General features: G+C 37.6%; 2 protein-coding genes across 18 annotated transcripts in view; one reads left to right on the forward strand and one right to left on the reverse strand.

The window, feature by feature from the left end:
• dock7 (dedicator of cytokinesis 7) overlaps window positions 1-25622 on the reverse strand; it is a 46714-nt gene that overhangs the window by 12493 nt on the left and 8599 nt on the right. For 3 of the 17 annotated variants that reach the window (XM_077198591.1, XM_077198595.1, XM_077198590.1), the window contains exons 10-37: window positions 25394-25474; window positions 25131-25293; window positions 23445-23587; window positions 23198-23291; window positions 22942-23104; window positions 15395-15512; window positions 15203-15273; window positions 14853-14991; window positions 13452-13553; window positions 12983-13069; window positions 12664-12895; window positions 11879-12043; window positions 11607-11776; window positions 9432-9524; window positions 8351-8440; window positions 7819-7914; window positions 7563-7703; window positions 6938-7051; window positions 6684-6851; window positions 6415-6566; window positions 6035-6204; window positions 5532-5686; window positions 4170-4352; window positions 3778-3913; window positions 3556-3652; window positions 820-916; window positions 596-730; window positions 281-433 (exon numbers count right to left, since the gene is read on the reverse strand). In XM_077198591.1, the coding sequence (XP_077054706.1) occupies window positions 281-433; window positions 596-730; window positions 820-916; window positions 3556-3652; window positions 3778-3913; window positions 4170-4352; window positions 5532-5686; window positions 6035-6204; window positions 6415-6566; window positions 6684-6851; window positions 6938-7051; window positions 7563-7703; window positions 7819-7914; window positions 8351-8440; window positions 9432-9524; window positions 11607-11776; window positions 11879-12043; window positions 12664-12895; window positions 12983-13069; window positions 13452-13553; window positions 14853-14991; window positions 15203-15273; window positions 15395-15512; window positions 22942-23104; window positions 23198-23291; window positions 23445-23587; window positions 25131-25293; window positions 25394-25474 (3708 nt within the window). Of the gene's footprint in view, window positions 1-280; window positions 434-595; window positions 731-819; window positions 917-1840; window positions 1895-3035; window positions 3054-3555; window positions 3653-3777; window positions 3935-4169; window positions 4353-5531; window positions 5687-6034; window positions 6205-6414; window positions 6567-6683; window positions 6852-6937; window positions 7052-7562; window positions 7704-7818; window positions 7915-8350; window positions 8441-9431; window positions 9525-11606; window positions 11777-11878; window positions 12044-12663; window positions 12896-12982; window positions 13070-13451; window positions 13554-14852; window positions 14992-15202; window positions 15274-15394; window positions 15513-22941; window positions 23105-23197; window positions 23292-23444; window positions 23588-25130; window positions 25294-25393; window positions 25475-25622 lie in introns of all 17 variants that reach the window. The other 14 variants (XM_077198599.1, XM_077198603.1, XM_077198597.1 and 11 more) reach the window with 10 other exon arrangements.
• angptl3 (angiopoietin-like 3) lies at window positions 18098-21860 on the forward strand. The gene is made up of 7 exons (XM_077198626.1): window positions 18098-18717; window positions 18956-19066; window positions 19457-19574; window positions 19659-19772; window positions 19950-20045; window positions 20324-20596; window positions 20681-21860. The coding sequence occupies exons 1-7, from the start codon at window positions 18205-18207 to the stop codon at window positions 20845-20847; spliced, it is 1392 nt and encodes a 463-aa protein (XP_077054741.1). The 5' UTR covers window positions 18098-18204; the 3' UTR covers window positions 20848-21860.

Raw genomic sequence — 25622 nt, forward strand, 5'->3', positions numbered from 1 at the left:
ATAAATAGAGACTTTAAAAAAAGTAACAAATGCATCAGTTTATACATGTCTATTTAATTATTTAGTATACAAATAACACATTTTGAATGGTAGTGTATAAAAAAATAAAAAATTCTATAAACAACTCAGTAGAGATATAAACAGCAGTAAAGATATGGCATTTTTATACTAATACAGGTTATATGTACATGTGCTATATGTACAGTGTGGTGCTGCACAGAATTGTAAACACACAGCGTACTAATATTTATGGGGGATTATGATGTAGTTTGTTTCTCACATTTCCAATCTCAAAGTTCTGTCTCATGAGGAGATATAGGGAGGCGCTGGCATGGGCTCTGATGGTGCCAATGCTACTGCTACAATTCCTCAGGAGACGCAGGCACAGGTCAGCACACTGCTCTGTCTCCTCCTCAAACAGCAGCTCTGGAAACTAAACACACACATTAACACTTCACACGAGGTCACACTTCATAATAAAAGGTACAACATTGAAGGTAAAGAGTATTCGTCAAACAAAACTGCATAGATTAGCAGGAGCTAAACTGGTCAACAAAAAAAAATCTGGTCTTTGACCTGATCAGCATTTACTCACCTTTGACACGAGAGCTCTCTGTGTAGCAAAGCAGTGTTGCAAATATAGGGCACTTTGATTGCATGCCATGCTGTGGAGCAGGACCTTCAGAACCCCTCCCAGAATGCTTTCTTTGGACTCTGTCACTGACACGGTCTACATGGCACATAGAGAGACCATAATAGTTACAATAAAAGTCTTCTTTTAAAATATTGACAGTTATTGATAGTAGTTGAGATCATTACCTGAACTATTATTTCTAGCGTATCCAATATGATGAGATTAGCTTCAGTTGCCAGGTTGCCATCAATAATTGCTTCATGCTCCAGCTCAGCCCTGGTCCTGACAAACAATGAGGTAACGAATGGTTAGAATGGTGCAATATGACAGGTACAACATGGAGTGTATCCTTGAATGCCACCGCAATCTCCACACAATCATTCAAGTGAGTGCATACAGAGGAAGGGTGTCCTCTGCATACAGACCAAATATGTTGATACAATTGTACATTTGTACTTGAGTAAGTTTTTGTCCTAGTCTGTGTTGTACAATCTGTACAATAATAACCTAAACTTTCCCTTACATAGACTTTATTTATTATTAGAATATGTATAATGAAGGAGGAAGGAAGGGAGAAAGAAAGGGAGGGAGAGAGATAGAAAAGAAAGAATGGAGAGAGACAGGAAGGAAGGGATGGTGGATGGGAGGGAGGAAGAGAAATGAAGGAAGGAAGGAAGAGAGAGAGAGAGAGAGAGAGAGAGAGAGAGAGAGAGAGAGAGATAAAGAGAGGAAGGTAGAGAAACAGGAATGAAGACATGAAGGGAGGGAAGGAGGAAGGAAGGGAAGAAAGCAGGGAAGGAAGGAGGGAAGGAAGGAAGGAAGGAAGGAGGAAGGGAGGGAGAAAGCAGGGAAGGAAGGAAGGAAGGAAGGAAGGAAGGAAGGAAGGAGGAAGGAAGGAAGGGAGGAAGGAGGGAAGGAGGGAAGGAGGAAGGAAGGGAGGAAGGAGGGAAGGAGGGAAGGAAGGAAGGAAGGAAGGAAGGAAGGAAGGAAGGAGGGAAGGAGGGAAGGAAGGAAGGAAGGGAGGGAGGAAGGAGGGAAGGAGGAAGGAAGGAAAGCAGGGAAGGAAGGAAGGAAGGAAGGAGGGAAGGAGGAAAGGAAAGAAGAAATTGAATATTTAAATATTTTAAAAAAATAAAAATAAATAGACTTAATCTTTACACTTTGCTTTTACTCTATGTGCAAGCATATCCTAGTGAGCTTACAAACCTAACTAAGAAGGGCTCCAGACGTCTCCCATTGTGTGGTATGGTTCCCTTAAACCTGTATGGTACACGATTCATTCAATAGAGGCCACACACAAACTTGTCTGTATCAAAGCCCTGCACCAAAGCTTTAAGGAAGGAGAGAGCCATGGCACTGGCTGATTATTGTTAGAAGCTGAGAGGGTGGACTGTTGTTAAAAGGTTTTTGAAAATGTGGTATAAAACCGTATTGTGAAACTGCATCTCTGCGTACATGTATATCGTCGTGCAATCCGTGATTAGGCTTTGCTCATCAGGATATTTCACATTTTTTACAAGCCAAATCTAAAATGTAAATGCTACAAAAACAAAACTTGCATTAGCACTTAAATTAAACTTGAGTATAAATTAATTATAGTCCTTTTTTTAGTTAGACTTCACAGGTAAACCATAAAATGCATAATTATTTTTCTGCAGGTTTATTTTACATGCTATTTTATTTTGAGAATCAGTTTGCTCACAGCGGCTCCAGTAGGTAGAGTAGCGTTTTAAATGGGCCAATGGTAATTTGAATTATATATGAACTACCACTGAATGGGATTAGTTTGAAAAAGGTTGGAAAGTTCAGAAGCACCCACACTGCCTGGTCAGGCATTAGAAAACTTTCAGGGTGTGCATGTTAACCGGATGCATGAAAAATAGCAGCGAAATACTTTACATTAAGATGTATTTACTAATACACTGTATATAGAAACACTACTGTACATTCACCATGTAGCATACAAATAGAAACACCGTCATTTTGAGTGCTAGATGATGAATGTAATCAAAAGCTTTCACTGTAGAACATAACCTTTGCAATTCTTTGCCAAATCACTATCAAGTGGCACCAGCAAACATTGCAATTGCAAAACATAGGCTAAGTAACACAGCTAAATATGGGATCTGAGAGGCTGGTTAAAGATCCATGTTGCAATCTTGTTAGAAACACACTGGTCATGTCATCCAAGCCGCATCCTACACCATCCCCCCTAAATAAACACACACACACATTGGTCTGGGGGCAGAATCAGATTTTGGTCAGTAACAACTGCATCCAAACCAATCTAAGCACCAGTAGAGGAGAGCAGGACAAAAGCAAGAGGGGGAGGGGCTTTAAATTCAGGTCTGAAGCAAAGCAAGGGTCATTGAAAGCAAAGAACACTTCAGCTGTACAATACCTGACTGATCTCTGGCTCCTAAACACACCGTACATAAAAGAACAAGGTCAAATAAACGGGTTATTTGAGGTCAAAGGGTTAATAGTAGTTTCTGAATAAATATGGGAACATATGGGTCACACTATTATGAATGTGATCAAAATTAATAGTTTTATGGGATGGGGGGAAAAGCAGTTCTCAATATGAACCTATAGAACACAGAAAATGCAAGAAAAAGGCAAACCAACTAATTAATAAATTACAACAATTTAGATAATTAATATGTCAATTAAAAAAATAATAAATGCATTAAAAATAAAATAAAATAAAAATAATAAATAAAAAAGATGAAATTATATTTTCCTTCTTTCTTTCTTGATCTTACTACTGGCCTTATATAATGACCATATTACAATGTTTGAGCCAAGTTACATAATTGAAAAGGAAGTCAAAGTTCACATACTTTAATTTTGGCTCTGAAACAAACAAATTTAAAAATAAAAAAGATTATTTAATAATATTAATAATAATAAAACCATACTTGTCCATCTTTTCGCTGGTCTGACGCCAGTGGGTCATGTCTTTTCTCCAGCGCAGGTTCTCCTGGCTACCAAAAGCACTGCCTGATGGACTTCTCTCTGTATAGAAAAGGATAGAGGAAAGGCAACATGCATCAAATTGGGTCCGTCTCAAATCCTTCATTTAGGTTTTGAAACATATTTCCAACAGAATATTGACCCTTTTCCCCCCCCCCCCAACTAACCAAGCTGCCCCCTGCTCCGCCGCACCATCTCCTGTCTGGCTCCAATACTGCCTAGGATGGCTTCCTCCAACTTGGCCTTCATGTCTTTAGATTTCTTAAAGGTTAAACTGTTCATACGTTCAAATGCTTTCTTGCCCTGCATGAATAAAAAATGGGCCTTTTTGTATGAGATGGATGGGTAGAAACACACAAAAACTAATTAATTTCACTCAACAGGTGTAGGCATATAGATGAGCAGATTGTGTGTATTTATTTAGAGATGAATGGAAAAGTAAACTGACATAAATGAGAAAACAGATATATTGGAACCAAGAGACCTAAAAGTGCTGTGGAGCAACCTTCTGATTAATACATAAGGTTAAAACTCCCTCAAATACGAAGTTTATTCAAACCTTGTATTCAAAGCAGGAGACACAGAGGTAGAGCAGGTCCAACAGACGGTTGAGCTGGGAGACAGACAGGTCAGTGAACCATTTCTGAAGTACCATCTCATCTGCATTCTTCAGCACCCACAGCAGGCAGATGAGCAGACTTCGACTGGACTCAGCCGAGAACGAGCCATGCTGACGGGTGGCCTGAAGAACAAGGTGTATAGATTTTAGTAAAGGACTGGTATTCTCCTTTTTCATACACTGCATGATGAAGCTTTCATGTTGTATAGCTTTGCTTTGGTCTAATTGTCTGTAACACCAAGTAATCTTTTATTTTCATTCAGAAGAATTATTATAATAGAAGTTATGGCTGCTTAAGATTGAAAAAAAGGATGTTCACAAAAACTTGCACAGGGTGCCATTTTTGTCCCTCTACTGCATGGATTTCTAAACTTATTTTGTCCGCTAAAGTCTAAAATATTTACTGAGAGATTGAAATTTCAATATTTTAACATGTTTGCATTTTTAGTTTTTTGGTAAAATATAAAATTTAGAATATTAAATCTTTAATGTTTTATTCAGAATTTGTTCACCCAAAAAGGAAAATTCTGTCCCTAATTACTCACCCTCATGTTGTTCTAACCACTAAAGACTTTCGTTCATCCTCTCGACACAAATTAAGATATTTTTGATTAAATCCGAGAGCTGTCTCACTCCCCCATAGTAATTGAAACTTAGTAAAGACAATGTTTAAAACAGTCCAAGTGACTACAGTGGCTAAAGCATAGGTTTATCAAGCGTCGAGAATACAATATAAAAAAAACAAAAATAACGACTTTATTCAACTATTCATTTTCTTCTGTGTGGGCCTCTGAGTGAGTTCACGTAGTGTAACAGCGCAGCGCTTCTGGGTTGTGCGTCAGAACTTAGGCTCACTATTGGCCAGCATCACACGCATCACACACATGACCCAGCGTTGGCCAATAGTGAGCCTACATTCTGACTTTCAATCCAGAAGCGCTGCGCTGTTACACTACATCAACAGCTTAGGAGAATGACATGGAAGAGAAGAGATGGTTGAATAAAGTTATTCTTTTTGTTTGTTTTTTACGCACAAAAAGTAGTCTCGTCACTTGATAAACTTAAGGTTGAGCCACTGTAGTCACTTGGAATATTTTAACGATGTCTTTTCTGGGCTGGCAGATATCAATTACCTAGCAGCCTATGAAGGAGTGAGCCAGCTCTCAGATTTCATCAAAATATCTTAATTTGTGTTCTGAAGATGAACGAAAGTCTTACGGGGTTGGAACAACATGAGGGTGAGTAATTACTGACAGAATTTTTGGGTGAACTAACCCCTTAAGAACAGTGAGGTCACAATACCTGTGGATTGAGCAGAAAACTACTAGGCCTTGACATCTGTGGCACAGATGTTCCTGCAATTGCCATGGCAACAGTTTGGCTGATCATACTGTTACCCTCAGCTTCCTGCTCCTCGGTACCTGGACCAACAGGACGCCCCCACTGATTATGGGATTCTGTGATGATAAAAGAAAGGTTAAAATAAAAAAATAAAAAACAACAACAACAACATGGGTGAATATACAGTTGATAGCATACGTGAACACACCCATGCTAAAGTTGACTAAAAAGAGGAATAAAAAAATCATCTTTTGGAAATTGATCTTAATGCCTTAATTTTAAAAAATGAGGAAAGATCCAACCTTTAAGGACACCAATTTTCTTTGTGAATGAATAATGTATCGTAAATAAATACATGTTCTTCTTTAAAATACAGGGTGCATAAGTCAGGACCCCCCTCTTTTTAGTCAACTTTAGCATGGGTGTGTTCACTTATTCTAGGCACTGTATATATATACACATACCAGTGAAATCATGGAGCTGAGGGAGGGTTTCCATGACAATGCCTATGAGTGGTAGGTAGAGCAGGGCGACTCTGGCTTTGACCTCAGGGTCAGCATAACGTGGGTCAGAGTCATGACTGGACAGCAGATTATGAACAACGCTGATGACCTTCTTATGGAGACCAAACATCCTACATCAAGAGCAGAGAGTGTCAAATTAAACATTTGGTAAAACCAGATTGAAAAAAACCCTACAATTTAAATTAAATTGTATTAAAATGAATTATATAATAATAAACTATTAAAATACATACAATACATAATTGTTTTCAATTAAAACACTTTAAAATTCAATAATTCAAAGACAAAAATCGATAAAAGAATGAAAATAGGGCACACACCAGGGTACTGAGCCATCAGCCTCAGGGTCTAGAATCACAGCCAGCTCTGTCAGAACGAGCCCGGCGAGGTAATGCTGCTCTCTGAAGGGCACAGACAGCTCAAACATGTTGGCTATCTTTTGGTCCTGCACATGGGTAGAGAAACCAGAACTCTGGTGGGAGACAATGAGAAAGAGGGGGAAAAAAAATGGTAAGAAAGTCTATATAATCCAATTTTGTTGTCATTTAGAATTGATTACAGTTTAACCTTTCTCAGTTTGAGTTTATACCTGAGATGTGGCGGAGGAGACTGAAGGAGAAGGGGATGCTGGGGGTGTAAGGAGACTGAATGGCAGGTTTAGAGTGACGTAGTGTTCATGGCTACAGACTATCCTCAGGAAATCCAGTCTCAGAGACTCTAGAGTGGGGTTCTGTAGTGCATAGAGCTTGGTGGACACCTGGGAATAGGAGGAATAGAAGATCATCAGAAAAGGCAATGTGTAAAAAGCATAGCATGTTGTTTGGAACTCAATTTTCAAGGTACCTGTTTCCAGTAGGTTTTGACGAGAGTGAAGACAAAGCCTCTATCCATGACTGACAGGAGGTCATTGAGGAAGAAGGCCAAGCTGGTGTTGAGCCTTTCCACCAACTCAAGATCCTGAAAAGACAGTAAAGAAAAGACAAACATGAAACAGCAAACTCACCACTTCAAAATCTTTAACTGGCCACAGTATATATCTATATATTTTAGTGCTGTCAATCGATTAAAAAAATTAACTTGATCAAATCACAATTCATTTTCTATTATTAATTCTGATTAATCGCAGTTAACACTTACGTTTTTAATATAAGTTATTATATTTTAATAATTGCACAGTTAATCTACAAATTAATGTAGAAATAACAAAATAGTTTTTAAAAAAGTAGCCTTTATTTTAAATACTTGTTTAAATGGCATATTTTTATGAATGAAGGTCGGTATCGCTGATACTACTACTAAACTTATGCTAAATATTTTTAACGTGCGTGAGTGTGTGTGTGTGTGTGTGTTTATTTTTGTGCCCATGTTTCTGTGGACATATCTCTCTATATATTTTTAACACAATAAATTATATTATGTAAAGCAAAATAAAAATGGTCAAAACTAACAAATATAAAAAAATTCTCACCTTCTGGAAACGTGAGACAATGTCACCAGCAATGGTGCTAACCAGTGCAGTGATGTCATCCATGAAGCGCTCAGGGAAGCGGTTCTTCCTGGGAGACTCCAGGCGGTCAGTAAAGTATAAGTGGTGTATGATGCTCTTAACCTAAAAAGAGAAAGGATCAAGAACACACAGTTCTTCTCACAACCTCAACAGCAGATGCTACACTTTTGATCATAAAGGAGGAAGCATGGAAAAGTATTGGTGTGGTAGTTCTTACCATGAGCTCAAAGAAGAACCAGGCCTGTTGCAGGGCTCCCTCCCTCACACTGCCACTGCTGACCACCCACTGCAGGGCAAGCTCCTCATGAAAGAGCTGAGAACAGGAAGGAACCGTCAAAGAACCATTCACCACCAAATACACTGCATATAAGTCACTGTGTCTTAGTTCTAGTGTGGGATATGAAACGATCCTTTGACATAATGTCCATTGGGATGCTGCAAGAGTGGGGAGGATTCATTATTCTATTGATCAAACATTAAACAAATAAACAACCCAACCAAACACAGTACCCTATACTGGGGGAAGACCAACAGTGACCACAAGTGACACATCATTCCCTCTTCAGTTCATACAGTCTTCAGGTGGCATTCACAGCAAAGAGAAGATCTTGTACCCAGCATCCACAAGTACATGACAATCACAGCAACAAAACAACAACAACAACAACAACAACATCCAGTCATCCCAAGACAAACAGGCGCAGGTGAGGAGAGGGTCGGCTCCTGCTCTCCAGGAATAGGGTCTCTACCTTTTTGGTCGGCAAGCGTCCTGTTAATGTTTGCAAGAAACTGGCGCTCTCAGTGTGCGATGACATGCGATTGCCACTGCGCTCCATGGCCTACGGGTGGGGATGAATGGAAGGGTGACAATAGATTAGTGTGGAGGACAGGAGTATGTGGTGCCATTCACCAACCACTACCAATACCTATACAAATACACACACTCACACACACGCACACGCACACACACGCACACGCACACACGCACACACGCACACACACACACACACACACACACACACACACACACGCACACACACGCACACACACACACACACACACACACACACACACACACACACACACACACACACACACACACACACACACACACACACACACACACACACACACTACAGAACAAGACTGCAAAAATTGTGATATCACAATAGATTTTAAAAAAATATTTGTACAATGAATATTAAATTGAACAATTATAGTTTTCATCAGACAAATAGCCATTCTGAGGGATATGGTGACTTTACAGAGTCCACTCAATAAGGAGATTGAAGAGATTTTTTTTAAAGTGTTTTGGTGTGATAAATAAATTATGCATACTATGTATTTATGTATGTACGCATGTGTTCATGTATGCATGTATGCTTGCTTTAATGAATCAAACTATTACAGGCACTGAGTAATGAGAAAATAAAATGATTAGCCTTAACCAGGTGCCAGTTATTAAAATAATAATAATTAAATAAAAAAAAGTTTCACGAGACAAACAAAACATTCACACACACACACGCATACATGTGCATTCAGTATATCATGACATGCCAAGCAGAAAGGAAATGGAAATTGGTTAGTTCTGCCCATGCAAAAGTGAAATGGTGAATAAGAAAAATCAGGCAGCTTTGAGAATAACTGTTTTAGAAGAGTGAATGGGTTGAAAAAGTAAAAAAAAAAAAAAAGGACAAATGAAAAAAAGGAAAATGCAGTGAAGGAGAAATGTGCCATGGAGTTATTGCTGTTTTAGTGCTACTGGGAAGGGCTGTGTGAAGAGGGGGATTCTGCTTAGTATTTGGGGGTTGGGATAGTCAGAATGACCTGCTTAGCATCGGATGTTGAGCCAGGGCTGGTCCCCCAGGGGGCGCTTTTGCACCCCATGGTATGCACCCAGGAGTTGGAGCGATCTAAGCCCTGCAAGCCAAGGGTGGCATCAAAAGGATCACAGGCAGACGCAAGCAAGCCAGGGAACAGTGAAAGGTCAAAGGTTAAAGGTCAATGAAACAAGTGAGCAAGGGAGCAAGTTAGTTTATATTAATTTGTCATTTCTGAACAGCAACAAGTTAGAGTATCAAGCATCTTTAAGTAACAAAATAAAAAGGCTTAAGGCCCGGGTATACTTCATTTTTTCCGCATTCCGCTCCGTCTCGCGCAGTCGTGTCCGCACAGCTTTTAAAGTATAATCAATGAGCGCAGATAGGCGAGTTCCACACATGGGCAGTACAATTGCTTTTCTATTCTCTACAAATCGTCAGAAAGCAGCAATAAGTCATTTACAGGACATTCGCTTGGTAGAATAGGAGAAGAAAAGTAGCAGATTCGCCATTGTATGCAAAGTTTAGAAGAAGACCCAAACCATAAATGATGGAGAATGAAATACTGCTTTGTTTATTGTTCATGGAACCGCATGTTGTTCTGTATGGCTCTCTTTGCACTCTTTTTCGACTACTGCATAATATATCACAACTGCATTATTGCCAACTAGTGGGCTCTTCTGTCTCAACTTTCATCTTGTATAGGGTGTGTGTGGAGGTCGGCGGACACTCCTGATTCCGAAAACGTTGTCTTGCAGACAGTGTGCGGTCCGTCACGAAATGTGGATGGTTGAAGTATACTTTGGGCTTAAGTAGGGCACAGTTAGGACAGAGCGCATGATTGTGAAATCAGATTGATTTCATTCATACAACAGGGGAGAAAAAGATCAGTGGTTAGCACCAACAATACTTAAGTGAACCTCAAGTAAAAAAAAAACTATTCAGAGAATGTGGTTCATTTTTAAAAGCATGTCAACTACATCATTTTTTTTTCTCATCAAAGATGCATTTAAAGACTCAAAAAAATAATTTCAATAATTTCAAATAAAAGCTGTTATAGACTATCAAATAATCCTGGAAACAATGTCACAGTTTCCACAAAAATTGAGCAGCAAACTTTCCAACACTAATAATAAGAAATGTTTCTTGAGCACCAAATCAGCATATTAGAATGATTTCTGAAGAATCGTGTGGCACTGAAACTGGAGTAATGGCTGCTGAAAATTCAGCTTTACCATCACAGGAATTTCCAATTTCCAAATATATCACAATTGAAAGCAGATATTTTAAATTGAAATAATATTTCACAACATTACAGTTTTACTGTATTTTTCATCATATAAATGCAGTCTTGGTGAGCATAAGATCCTTTTTTCAAAAACATCTCCAAACTTCTGATAGGTAGTGTATGTAGTAAATTCTTGAGTTGCCATGAGAACATTCAACAGATTTGCAATGTAAACATTTTTGGCAAAATTTGGAGCCGTTTGAAAAGAACTACAGTTATTTAAATTATTACATTTGTTTTTGTAAAACATTTTTAATAAATATAATGTAAAATGTAGTTTTGAATGCAGTCTTGTTAGACTTTGTTTATTCAAATAAAGTTTATTTACAGCCATATACTTAATCAAAGATCTCAGTTTATTTATGGTGGAATAATAAATCTGTTATTATATTTCGCATTTTACCTGATTTGCATAATTTATTCAGTAAATTGGGCACTACAGCAAAGAAGTCAGCGCAAACAAATCACTGAGCTATCAGCTACACATTCATCAAAGGCAAACTGTAGAATGGATGTTGGCCACCGTTCTCAACCACACGTTCATTGTGTTACAGTTAATTTTAGTTTTTCCTTTTTGCAAGATTGTGTAACACGGGTTAAGTCCATAAAATGTTCCAGCTAAAGTTTGTCTTTGTGGTGAGCTATAGGTTGACCTGTAACATTGGGAAATGCTGATCAGCTAAGTCAGCAATCTAGTGCAGAAAGTCAATGATCTATAAAAGCACTCATAAGAATAATGAATACAGTAGGTCGCATCCAGCTGGAGCAATCAAAGAATGTCTCAACAGCAATAATAAAATACACTTTGATATGGATATGAACTATGACGACGTGTCTATAATATTAATAGAAAAGTATAATAGCCAACAGAGCAGCTGAAATGTGTCTACTTACCTTGCTGCCAATGATGGAGCGTACTTCATCATCTGGGGAAGTGGGAGTGCCAGAGATGTCTGGGTTGCTGTTGCTAAGGCTACGAGAGCGGTTAAGGTTGAGGCTTGCAGGTCTAACAGCAGAACGAGCCATTGTGGCATAATGCACTGAACCACCCAATCCTCCTGGGCCTAATATGCATAACAAAATACATTAAAAAAGAAACAATAACTAATTTAGCCAATCTTAATCACCAAAAGCACCAGATTTTAAAGATCAAGCTGAAACCAGACCTGGAGAGGGGGAGTTGGGATCCATGTTGGGTAGGCGGAAGACATAGTGGATATATGAGGAGAGAAGGCTGTTTCGCCCATGCATATCTTGACTAGTGTCCAAGTACTTATGTAGACGGTTCACTATAGATGCCATCACTTCAAAAGAGGCCTGACCAAGATTCACTACAGTAAATAGAAAATAAATGCAAGATAATTAGGAAACCATCAGGAGACTAGCAACTATTTTATGTCGTTCTGAAATAATTTAAAAAATATATGAATAACAAAGTTATATTGTTTTTTTGTGTTTAATAGAAAGTCTAGAGTCTCCTATCCAGCTTTGTGTGTAAATGACTTGATCCCAGCGATTATAAAAAGGGAATCCAATTTAAAAAAAAACACGACCAACTTCTTATTTGATTCACAAACTTATCCTTCAGTCTAAAATGTGAGCTGGTTGAAAATAAGTGATTTAAAAGAATGATTTGTTTTTAAATTGGAAATAGCAACCAGGTTTGGAGTAAATGACAAGAATTTTCATTTGTGGCAGAACTACCAATATAATTTTAGATGACTTGCAAGGATCACGCTAAAATTAAAACTGTGTCATCATTCAATGTTCTAAACCTGTATGAATTAATTTTTTCTGTGGAACACTAAAGAAGATATTTTGAAGAACGTAGGAAGCCAAACGCCATTGGAACCCATGGAGCTCAATATCCTATTAGCCCAGTATTTCTTTAAAGTTGTAAATATTTTCTGTGTGTTTTCTGAAAGTATGTTGGTTGGAGGACTGCAAGTACCTATCTGCCCGGCTATAACAGGAGGCCGCACCATCAGCAGAACCAGTTTGTCCAGCAATAGGTGAAGGAAGCGCACTACAGGCTCCAGCTGAGATGAATTCAAAGCTGCGATACTAGACTTCAACTCAGCCTCCAGATTATTCTCCATAATGCGCATGTCTCCTATCCTCACAGGGAACATGTGCTCATCCAGCGCATGCACCAGAGCAAAGAACTTATCTAAATACTGGTCCTGGGGAAAGAAAGAAACACACCAGAGAATGCATGTGTTAGTAGGCTTTAAATGAATCAGTATGTTGACAGTTTAACTACTAGTTACCTGTGTGTGGATAGTGGATGCAGCCACAACCTCTACATTAAACACCCCTCTGTGATTATCCACCCATTTCATTCCAGGAAGAGGAACCTACACATAAAAATGCATGAATGAACTTCCAGTATAATTTCTTTCAATAAATGGTTATTATTATACATTGCTACCCTAAAATGCTGTCAAACACTCAAAAACAATCATCTGTACTGTATCATCCCACTGCGCTGTTTTTGAAAATTAACAGCATTGCTAACGATAATGGTATCATTTCGATACAGAAAAAATAAGTACTTGGTCTGTAAACAAAATTGTAAAAGCATGTTCCAGTTCGTTTTAACATTGTTAAAAAAAGTTGTTGACCAATGAAACTCTTAACAGCTAATGCATTAAATGAAAGGTACTTGACATAACCAAAATCTCATTAAAGAACTTCCAAGCTTTATCTATGTGTGTTGTATGACAGAAACTGTCTTACATCAGGAGAGAGAACAGAGTAAGACTGAGGCGGTTTCTCCAGCGATACAGGCAGACAGAAGTGACCTGTTCTCAAGCGTCCATTCTGCAGCATGGGAATCCACTGAGGGAGACAGAGAGACAACATTTATTATAGGTGGGAACCTTCAGGCACATCATGATTAGATTTGATTCAAGGAGTCATACTCCAATTCCAAAATTCTCAATGCATCTCAATAGTTCACAACAAAGCAAATCTATGTTATCGAATTAAGGTGGCTTGTTGCCAAAATCTGTGTAATCTGATGGATGTGTTCTCAATTAGCACTGTGCGAGTGCTAAAAGAAGTCTCACTAAAGCTGCATTTATTTGATCAAAAATACATAAATGTTTTAGCAGCCATTACTCTAGTAGTCAGTAGGAAGGTTCACATGCACTAATTTTTGCCAATCGAAAATTAATCATCAATTATGAATTGTCATTAATCATCAATTTGTCAATCAGAATGAATCCAATCTGATTTGTATATCCAATAATGTAATGAATAATTGTTTTATTTTTCCTTGATGACATATCTAAAAAGAAAGCTGACATTTATTTCAGAAGAGGTTTTTTAGAAACTATTTAGTCTCATCCATTGACCAGTCCGTAAGACATCTTAGACATGTTTGTATGACGCAAAAAGTATGTAAATATACGCACATTTACACAACAAAATTTTTTAATCTGATTGAGAAAATAGTAGGGCATAATTGTTTACATGCTTAATTTTTAATTTCCTGTTGATCTGGTTATCTCAGGCCAACACATCATTCAATCTGATCGAAGTTTAATTCGGATTGGTTGGATCCAGATTTACTAAACAGGGCAAAAAAGCACCAATGGGAGTGGAAAGTTCAGCGCGTGATCGACTGATGACGTGCAAATTAAAGAACACTGATGCAGCCGGATCATTTCCATAACGACCAACCAACCCAATATACCAAGAGCAGCGCAAAGTATAGTTTAAGACATGCTTTTGGGCGTTAAATAATGGCTCAAATAACAGTAAATTGACTAGCACAATCCTTAGTAAATCACCTTTGAATGACTCATTTAAAAACTCTCCTCCCATAAATGTTGCGTCTGAAAGGGAAACTCCTACAAATGCATATGCAATAAGGTCAGCCGGTGTCCACGCCTTATTCAGCGCAATTGTTTTTACAGTGTGTCTTTAGTAAATCCTGACAGTAATATTTTTTAATGCCAAAAGAGGGTTTGAAAACCAGGATACAATTTATTTTTTATTTTGTATAAGAAGAAATCAAGTTAAAAAATTTAGCAGTGTGTGTGTGTGTGTGTGTGTGTGTGTGTGTGTGTGTATGTGTGTGTGTGTGTGTGTATGTGTGTGTGTGTGTGTGTGTCTATGTAGCACTGTATGTACCGTGTATCCAACAGGCGTCTCCAGTGGAGTGTTCTGTTTCTGTTGACAGCTGATGTGGTAGAAAGTGAAAAGGATGTGATGATGGTCAGTCAGCGAGGCTGGAAGCTTGATTTTAACTTCATCGTGGAAATCAGGTGATCTGAGGAAAGAACATTTGAAGAAAAAAAAGAGAAATATTGTAAAAATGTCAGTGTAAACAATCCATTTCTTACGCAAATCAAGGAAAAACTTTACCAACTGTTGTTTCAAAATCACCTACAACTAACACGGTCACTCCCTGAGCTGATGTTTGATCTCATGTTGAAGAATTCTGCATGAGTTTTTAATAGATGCTACAGCCATGAACTCACCGATTATGATAGACTACAGAAGTGTAAGCCTCCTTTGTATACTCTGCACAGCTGGATTTCCCGTAGATTACCTAAGAGACCATTGAAGAAAGAACTGTAAGTATATGATTCCACTTCACGAAATCAAGAGAGTGCTTTCCCATGACATGTTTGGCTATATGAGACTTTGTAAATGAATCTGTCAGAACTTACAGGCATAGCGTTGCTAGGATCTTCCCCATTCATGAACTGTACTTTCACTGTAATGTTACGGGCAGAACCTTGACGATTTGCGAAGTTCAGGCTCTGTGGGTTCACGTACAGGAGGTTCCTACAAATGCAGGTAGACAGAGGAAGGAAAATTGTTTATACATCAAATGTTTGATCCATACTGCTCCCATTCAATTAAATTTGTTAAATATATAATTTATATATATAAAAAATTTTTTTTTTAACATATTTAGACGTTTTTCAAGCAGGTTTTGTAAATCTTATATTCAAAGGTAAATAATTCTGGAAATGTTCTTCTGGTTTCTCAGCCGATCCATTAACTGAAATAAGACTATTTGCAAATGAGACAGAAATGTGTCCACTGTCCATGAAATAAAAACAAAGATGATGATGATGATGAAATCAACAACCCATGTTTAAAACTAACAGGAAATGGAAACTTTAAAAGGTAAAAGTAATTTAAAAATATTACACCAAAATTAAATTACAGAGTACATAAGTTGCACAAAACAGAAATTCAAAAACAGTTTCTGTTCACATGTAAAAACATCTTAAAGCAAAAAGCCCGGAATAAAATTTGGGGCATTAACATTATCTTTTCCATTCTTGCACAGCCATTTCCGTTCTGTGGTTACAGTAACTGCAAGAACAGACAGAAATACTGCAGTGACGTGGAACATACTCTCCTGGGAAACCCCACAGTCCGCAAAGGTCACAGACTTTCCAAGGAGCACATAACTCTCATGCACTCTCAATATCACCTCCTCTCTAATGTGGTGTGTATGAATCACTTATTTCATACTGTGATCTTTAGTTCAAATTCAAAACGAGGAAATGAGCAAGGGAGTGAATAAGTCCTTGTACATTGGGCTATTCAAAATATTACCATATAACTTGCATTCAAATACAAAAATTTGGGAGCAATTCCAGCCAAAAATGTTCTTAAGTTCAGATCTATCTAGATCTGCAAACTCATCAAATAATAATGAGTTAATACTTTTTGATTTGGCACAGGGTGTAAGAAAGGACATTGGAGATAATATTTCTATCCACAACGCTGACACGCGAGCTGAATGGCCTCTGGAAACACAATGGGAGTCAGGTCCTTTTTCCTGTGTCCACAAAAATGGATTGAGGCCAAACTTTGCGCACCTATCTGAACATAGCCAGTTAGTACGTACTTGCAGCAGGGCAATGATTATACATCCCTGCAAGACAGCAAACATAAAACAAGTTATATGGCAGGCAAAAAAAAAATGCAATTAAGTTTGTTTCACCCTAATATTTACAGAACAGCGCCCATAAATGGTTTCAAACGCCCATATATTTTGCTATGCGTGTTATTTAAACTACATCAAAAATACTTGACATTTCAGACATAACATTAGTATATCAAAATATTTTCAATGTCTGCATTTACATGCGCAAGAATATGCCGATATTTGAATTTGGTCATATGCTCATAAGCCGAAGCAAGCGTCATGTAAATCCAATCACAGCAACTCAACTTAATGGAAAATAATGTTAATGTTTAATCAGAATATGTTCATGATCTTGTATACAGGAATATTCCTGTAGTTGATGTATTTTTTATTTTTTTTTGTAAAATTCAGATGTGTTGAATAGAGGAGATTATTCCACAATTAAAACATCTAGAAAAACAACAATGATTCAGTAGATCAAAAATAACAGGTTGAATAGTTTATCAGTAGGGTCCAAATTTAGGGTGTTTGCAAACATTTGGTCAAGACAAACTCATCCCCATTACAAACTGCTAAGATTAAATATTTAAAAACAGCACATGTGAACAAAGTGAACCAAGGCTCAAACATCTTTACTGAAAATTGTTGTTGAAAATTATTTCAATTAAACTTTTCGCCAAATGTAACATTATGCAACATTTTACCAATGCTATCCAAGTAGTTGACATGAGATTTTTTTTTGTGTGTGTGTGTGTGTGTGTGTGTGTGTGTGTGTGTTACATTATATGTATTACAAGAGTGAATACAGCTATGAATACGTGCATTATAGCTGTATAATGTATTGAAAATTAAAAACCTAGTAGTAAAGATAGATTATAAAATATTTGCTAGATTAAACTACTAGCCTGACCAGGCCAAAAGTAAAAAAAAAAGCACTGCTGAACCCTGAAGGGAGATTAATATGAAGCAGCAGTAAATAAAAAGCCTGTACATATCAGTGGAAATGGCACAAACTCCCCCAACTTCAGTCATCACTCATTTCTATTACCATCTGAGCCGAACCGTTCTGAGATCCAGCGACGATCCTGCTTGTACATGCAGAGCCTCTCAGTGGCACCTGAGAGTGATGCTCCGCTGATTCAGGAGGCTATTAAATCAAAGCCAGAACCATAAATCGCATACTTTTATAATTAATTCCCATCAAGCGGTGCATGCACAGAGCACCAAGTGGCCACGGTTATGATGTGATCGATCGGCAGGATGATTCATCAGCATCGTTCATCTTTGCTTATCAGATGCAACCAGGGACCAGGTTATGGATGTGTGATGAGTGGGGGAAATATGATACTGTAAATTGTCTGCACAGAGTAAACTTTCCACAGATTTGGAGGAGGAGGCTCAAGCAAAGCCAGATTAATAATTACCAAATGCTCCCTCCCCTTTCAGTGTAGCGGTATATATTTGAGGAATCTCTGCTGTTTTTGTTCTCAGAGTAGGAGATGAGAAGAGTAGCGAGAAAGGGAGGTTAAAAGAGACTAGCACACAGACAGGCATTGGCTACGGACTGACGCACTGAACAAACCGCCTAAAATGATGTTGATTTTCCTGCTTTTTTGGTTGAGCTTTTCCACAACAAGCGCAGCCTCTAATCAGAGAAAAGCACCCACCGAGGCACCTATCCTAATAACCGCGCCGCCAACTGAGGCTAGATCCCGCTTTGCCATGTTAGATGACGTACGACTCCTGGCTAACGGTTTGCTCCAGCTCGGCCAGAGTCTCAGAGAGTTTGTGCACAAAACCAAGTCTCAGATCAACGACATCTTCCAGAAGCTCAACATATTTGATCGCTCCTTCTACCAGCTCTCAGTGGTCACCAGTGAGATCAAAGAGGAAGAAGAGAAGCTGAAGGAGACCACCATATTTCTGAAGGCTAATAACGAGGAGATCAGAAACTTGTCACTGGAGATCAACTCCAAAATTAACAATATTCTCCAAGAACGAAACCAGTTGCATAGCAAGGTTGGAGGACTGGAGGAGAAGCTGAAGGGCTTGTCTCAGAGCATGATGCCTCTGGAGCAACTTCAAGAGATCACTGCTTTGAAGGTGAGTCAGAATTTCAAATTATAAAGGTCCAAATTTGCATAACTTATAGGGCTTCGCAATACCAATTTTAAAAAAATAATGTCTAAAAATGCATGTGAATCATAATTTGGATGGCAAGAGCTACAAAAAAAAATTTATATCAATAAAAGTTCAGATAAAATGTACTGATCATTTAGCTGTACAGGTCAGCTGAATCCAGGTATGCATTTACTCCATTAACAACTTTTATCTGTTGCAGGATGTGATTGAAACACAAGAAAGGACCATTACAGACCTGCTTAAATCTGTTAAAGAGCAACACGAACAGCTCAATTACCAGAAGATCAAAATTAAGAGTCTTGAGGATAAGGTATGTTATTTTCATTACAAAATTCAGATTATGCATTTTGAATTTATCATTCAATGTATTTTTAATAAAAAGTGTCCCCACACTTATTGCACTCACAAAATAACATTTTCAGGCTAACGAAATGTGTTGCATATTTTATTTACACACACACACACACACGCACACACATACATATATGTATATATTTATATATTAGATTTTAATAACTGGATTAAAATATATTTTTTAATAAATTAGACAGTTTAATAAAATCAAAGTCAAGAAGTCAAGTGATTAGAAATCATACAGAATATAAAATAAAGAATTTTTATTGAATTTAAATTATCATCACTTTAACTCTCCTGGCTTTACTTGCATTTACTGAGATTAAATATATTCATTTATTTTCAGGTGAACTATGACACTTTTCAAGACACAGCTGAAAAACCTTTGGATTTAAACCCAGAAACGCCAGACCCTTTTCGGTACCTAACAATCAACTCCACCAATGGAACTACAGAAATAAATGGTAAGAAGAGCATGAAATCAATTAGCGATTTAAATAGTTGCTTTATTAAAACCAAAACTATCAACTGTGTGTTCTGCTGCACAGACTTTCCAATAGACTGCAGTGATGTGTTCAAAAGAGGCCAGAGGACCAGTGGAATTTACCCAATCAAACCCAATCAATCTGAACCTTTCTATGTTTACTGCGAGATAAGTTCTGGTAAGAGACCAATAATGCACTTCTAATCAGACTTCCTACTGATATCTGTTACAAAAACTGTGACAGGTAAATCACAAAGGGCACAAGAAACCCAACCTAGGTGGTTACAACCCTAACTAAGAAGGTTGTGCCTTTAGGATTCTCTTTTTACAGTTTTCTTGAACTCTTTATTTTAAGATGGAGCAGCAACAGTCATTCAGAGGAGGGAGGATGGTTCTGTTGATTTTGACCAGTCATGGGACAAATATGAACATGGCTTTGGCAAATTAGAAAGTAAGTATACTCTTTTGTGTCATGTCACGTTTCCTTCTCTACTACTCCTACTATAGATGCTTGGTAATATATGAACAGCTTAAGCTTCTGTAGTATGATTCATCTTTAGCTGAAGACAATTGCAAAAAGCAAATAATGCTACACACTTGAAGCAGAGGCAACAGATTCAAATTGATTCTAATCACATGTCTCTTCCTGGCATGATCATTATAAATTATTCAAGGCATGACCACTAGAAATGGAAACTTCAGCTAAGCACAAATGTCCTTGTGTTACAGAAGAGTTTTGGCTTGGCTTGGAGAAGATCCATTCCATTGCTCAACAAGGAGAATACATTTTACACATTGAACTGGAAGACTGGAAGGAGGAAAAGAGATTTAAAGAGTACATGTTCACCCTGGAAGGCCCTGCATCTGATTACGCCCTTCACTTGGCACCTTTGTCCGGAGATCTGCCTGATGCCATGAGCAACCACACGGGCATGAAGTTCTCAACCAAAGACAGAGACAACGATAATCATGACGAGTCCAACTGTGCCCGCAACTACACAGGTATCAAACGGTCAAATTAAATATTTAATATCATACAATACATAATTGAATATCCCTTGAATAATAATTGTTCGCTGGTTTCAGGTGGTTGGTGGTTTGATGCATGTGGGGACACCAACTTAAACGGGAGATACACCTGGGTGAGGTTGAGGTCTCGCCACCAGCGCAGGAAAGGAATCTACTGGAGGCCAGCTAAAGCAAGCTCCTTCACTCTCAAATCCACAAAGATCTCCATCAGGCCTTCAACCTAGTTTCAATAATCCCTGGCCCTATTCTCACTCTCTATTGGGTAATTCAGAATCAATTACAGGTGTCACACTGGTAGAAGACACTGGCCAACAAAGCGTTTCCCATTCTCTACAGACAGCCGAAACTGAATGATGCAACTGCAACAGGTCATTGACTCTGGTAGAGGGTAAAATCCAAGTCAAAGGGTTATTGCAACATGTTAGTTCAAAATCTTCATAGGTTACCAGAGAACACATTTGTAGCTTACTGACCAAGAAGAGTTGTTAAAAAAAATCCTAAAACTGAAGAAGTTAAAATGGCAAGATCACACCTCTGAAACAGGATCTGGTGCATGTTATTATCAAGAGTCAACAGGAATCAACAATATGTTTGTATGGATAATATTATAGAACCGCACTGCATTCAACTATAGAACTACTCAACAACATTTCACATATTGTATGTTTACTTAAAGAATGTATTTAAGCAATTTACACAAATGCAACAGTAGAAAAGCAATGGGTAACACTTTATAATAACTTTCATTAAATCATAACCATAATGCTTAAGAACACATTTATATTATATACAAAAAATGCAATATATATGCTCTTGTAATGTTGAAAATTATTACAAAGTGTTACCAAGAAATATATCGTTATGGTCTGCATGTCTCTTTCTGTTACTGAGTCATATTGACTCCTGGTTATGCTTTGTACATACTCAGCTGTATTGTGTATATTTAGTTTACAGAATTTTTCTCAGTGATGTTTGGGTGCATCATATTTATAGCAACACATTTAGACAATAAGATAAAAAAATTAAAATCTTTCTTTAAATTACAGCACTCGCGTGAGACTATCGTTCAAACTATACTTGGACTCACACGGGCAAGCTTTTTTTTTTTTTACTGGTAATAACTGTAAACAACTGCATAATGAAAACAAATTTCAGCAATATCTTCTCAGCAGAGAATACAATATATGAACAATTTCATTGGGGGCTCACATAACTGAAATAAACCAGTTTTCACACAGTTTAAAGCTACTGTTAGTTTGTGGGGGAGAAAAACAATTATTTAACTGATACTAAACAATCCAGCAGGAGGATCAAGCTTTACCTAAGTGGGAAATCAACCCTTCATAATTAGCATGTTATACGACCTGCATACACGACACACGTGACACGTGTGATAAATCTAAAGCATTTTTGTCTGCAGTAAACTCTTGTCCCATACTGCCTATTCAGCACAACTCAAATCAAGGCTGACTACACAGATCGTACTAAGGAAGATAAAGTTGGCACAGGGTGAGAGTGGACAAACATGTCCTCTGAATGACAGGTTATGTCAACATATGCAAAAGATAAGCATCTTTGTCTGACCAACCTTGACTAAACTAGTAAGCTTAAATAGCGGGGTTAGGCCATACAGTAAGGCCGACTGCTTACACAGAGCGCAGTTGGTTATTTAACAACAAAAAGTGAGACAAGGCTAAAAGTGAGTCCAATTCTAAATGTAATCCAGACCAGTGGTTCTCATCTAGGGGGCAGGGCCTCAGCAAACATCCAAGGAAAAATCCTCAAGCCAAGACAAAATAAGCTAAAACAACTAAAACCAAGACATTTCTTATTTTAATTCAACCCCTAAACAACTGTTTGGTTGTTTGAAGAAAAAGGATTTCCAGTCTTGGAAAACATGGATATATGAAGCAGCCTAAATGGAAAACATGGATATATGAGCACCATTTTTTCAGCCTAAAATGGTGATTTCTAGACCTGGAAAAGTCATGTAAATTAATAAACAGCTAAGGCATTTTTATAAAGAATATATATTTGACTAGTTATGCCACACTTTCCAGCCAAATATTTTTTTTTAATCCTTTGTAAATTTACTGGTTTTAAAATTGTAGAATCCCTGAAGAACATTAAGTTCCTAAAAATTCTGGAATCCTGAAATGTAATTATTATAATTTTAATTATTTGTGTTCAATTTTAATTTACAACTAGGAGTGCCCATAGATTAAAAACAAAACTGGTGGCCTTTGAATATATTATTGTGGTGTTGGAGTCAAAAATGTTGAGAATCACTGATCTAGACATTTAAAAGTTGTTTATACCTGTAAGTGGTGTTGGGCACATAAACGTCCCTGGCAGGGAACTCCAGGATATCTTTTGTTGGCCGCACTCGACTGTCAGGGTAAGGCTTCAATTGGAGCAGCTCAGGCGTCAGGCAATAGTGAGGGTTCTCAGGGGCTGGAGAGATGTCGATCTTCAGCTGGGCTAAGGGCATAAAGTAAATAAGTTACATAACTCAACGCATAAATGGTTCATGAGGTCAAAATAGATTGCAAAAACATGCCAGGAGAGCTCTACCTGTGATGGGCCTCAGTCTACGCAGCACAGAGGATGGACGCCGCATGTCGGCTAGGAACTTGTAGAGATCTTCATCACTTAGTCGATCTCCTTCCTAATATGATAAATAACATAATATAAATAACATATAAAATGTGAAAAGCTTTCATTAATTAGCTTTTGCAGTCTGACCTACAGTATGGTATGACAGGTAACTGGACAGACAACTTCCTATGATTTTCTTTTTCTTTTAGAATAACAGCGTAACCTGTTTGAAGAAGTTGGTGACCGTCAGGGTGGCAGGCCTGAAGCTAGTCAGACTGCATGATTCATCTCCGCTGGTGGTTCTCTCCAACGAACGACGCCCCACAATACTAGAGTTCCTCCGTTCGGACCACGAGCCTTTCCTCTCTGTGTGATGGTGCAGAGTCAAGTGTTAGAAAGAGAGCCAAAAAAAAGAGCAAAAATGAAAGACAAAATGAGATGCGGCAAGTCCTACTTTAATGGGTTCCGTCACTCATTCAAATGCTGTTCGGAACACTAACCTCAAACTTATGGAAGCTTATGTGTAGCAATATTCAATTTGAAATGTAATATGCAAAATGATAATGCATTATGTAAAATGACAATGCAATATGTAAAATGGCAATGCATTTCTGTATTTAAATTTACATTTTCCATTACATTTGTGCAACGTTTGGTGCAAAATGAAAATGAGAATTCAATTATATAATTTACATTTGCCATTTCATACATATGTTTTAATATGTAAATTTAATACATATTTTAACGCTTTATAAGTTGCAAAATTAAAATTAAAATGTATTAAAGAAATTATTAGATCTGTTTAAAATGTTCAAGCAAAAACTGTAGCAAAACGATCATTTAAATGTTATTTTTCTTAATTGCATTTACACTCACAGTTAAGACACTTGCGATTGCATTTTCATTAAATGTCCCGCAATGAATGTAGAAAAATTCAATGTGCAAATGCATTCCAAGCCGGTCACGCCCCTGCCCCGCTCCGCCCCGCCTCCTCCTGCTCTTGTCAATCACTGCGTTAAGTTGGCCCCACCCCCACCCAATGCAAAACGTCGGCAAAATAATCGTTTTTACTTCATTTGTGCTGTTACTTTGCTTTATTGTTTGTGCTACTTCGATTTTTTAGATATTTAAAGAATATTTAAAGGTCATTCTGAGGTCACCCAGCCCCCCACATCCTCCAAATAAAATAGTCTCGTTCGTTTGTGCCGGTTAAAGTTTTGTTTGTGCGGCTTCGGTTTTTAAAATATTAGACCAATTATAGACGATGGCATCAAAACCCGTCAGATTCCGTGATGACCCTATAAATTTATAAATATCTTATCAATATGCTTTATAAAATGGAAAAGGGAGATGGTTAAACATCAAATGAGTTACTTTATTGAAGATTACATTCAGATATGGTGAAAAAAAGAGCGGCCACATTTTTCGGTATGAATTTGACCCGTCAGATTCCGTGACACTGTAGCTGGTGTATTTATCAATATATCTAATCAATATGCTTAATAAAATATAAATGGGAGATGGTCATACATCACATGAGTCACTTTATTGAACATTACAGTCAGTGAAAAAATAAAGAGCGGTCAAATTTTTTGCAACTTATAAAGCATTAAAATATGTATTCAATTTACATATTAAAAAATATGTATGAAATGGCAAATGTAAATTATATAATTTAATTATCATTTTCATTTTGCACCAAGCGTTGCACATGTAATGGGAAAATGTCAATTTAAATACAGAAATGCATTGCCATTTTACATATTGCATTGTCATTTTACAAATTGCATTATCATTTTGCATATTACATTTCAAATTGAATATTGCTACACATAAGCTTCCATACAAACTGTGCAAGTCCAAATACAGGATTAATATACACAACCATCGGTGTCGTATGTAGACTCACCTGAAAGCCCCATCTCCAGCTCTGTGTCTCTCTCCAGACTGCCTGCACTGTTCACTATATTCATGAGGTGTATGGCTGTCCAGGCAAAGGGCATCCGATAACGCCCTAGTCGCTGACAGAACTGTTCGGACTGACTGCGCAACTTCTCAATCTTTTCCTTATTCTGTGGTACCCAGGAAAAGAAAAGAAATACCAGTCACCATGTTAAACTGAATTCCACCAGGAGTTGGTGTATAATGTACAAACTATAATAAAATGCTTACTTTGGCAGCATCAGACTCTTTAAAGACCATGTAAGGCTCTGCACACTCTCCAATGTCTCCCTGCTGTAGCACCTTCTCAAGCTGAAAGCAAACACAGAGCAGATGAGCACTGATAATGTACTGCTTTCAGTGAACATTACTCAAAACACTAAATAAACATTAATGCAATATTAAAATCATCATCAAATATGCAACTACAACATAAAAACTACACATTTCTTAAATCCAT

This window comes from Siphateles boraxobius, unplaced genomic scaffold (assembly GCF_051911475.1).
Source record: "Siphateles boraxobius isolate OS27281-9 unplaced genomic scaffold, OSU_SipBor_1 41, whole genome shotgun sequence".
Taxonomy (NCBI): Eukaryota; Metazoa; Chordata; class Actinopteri; order Cypriniformes; family Leuciscidae; genus Siphateles; species Siphateles boraxobius.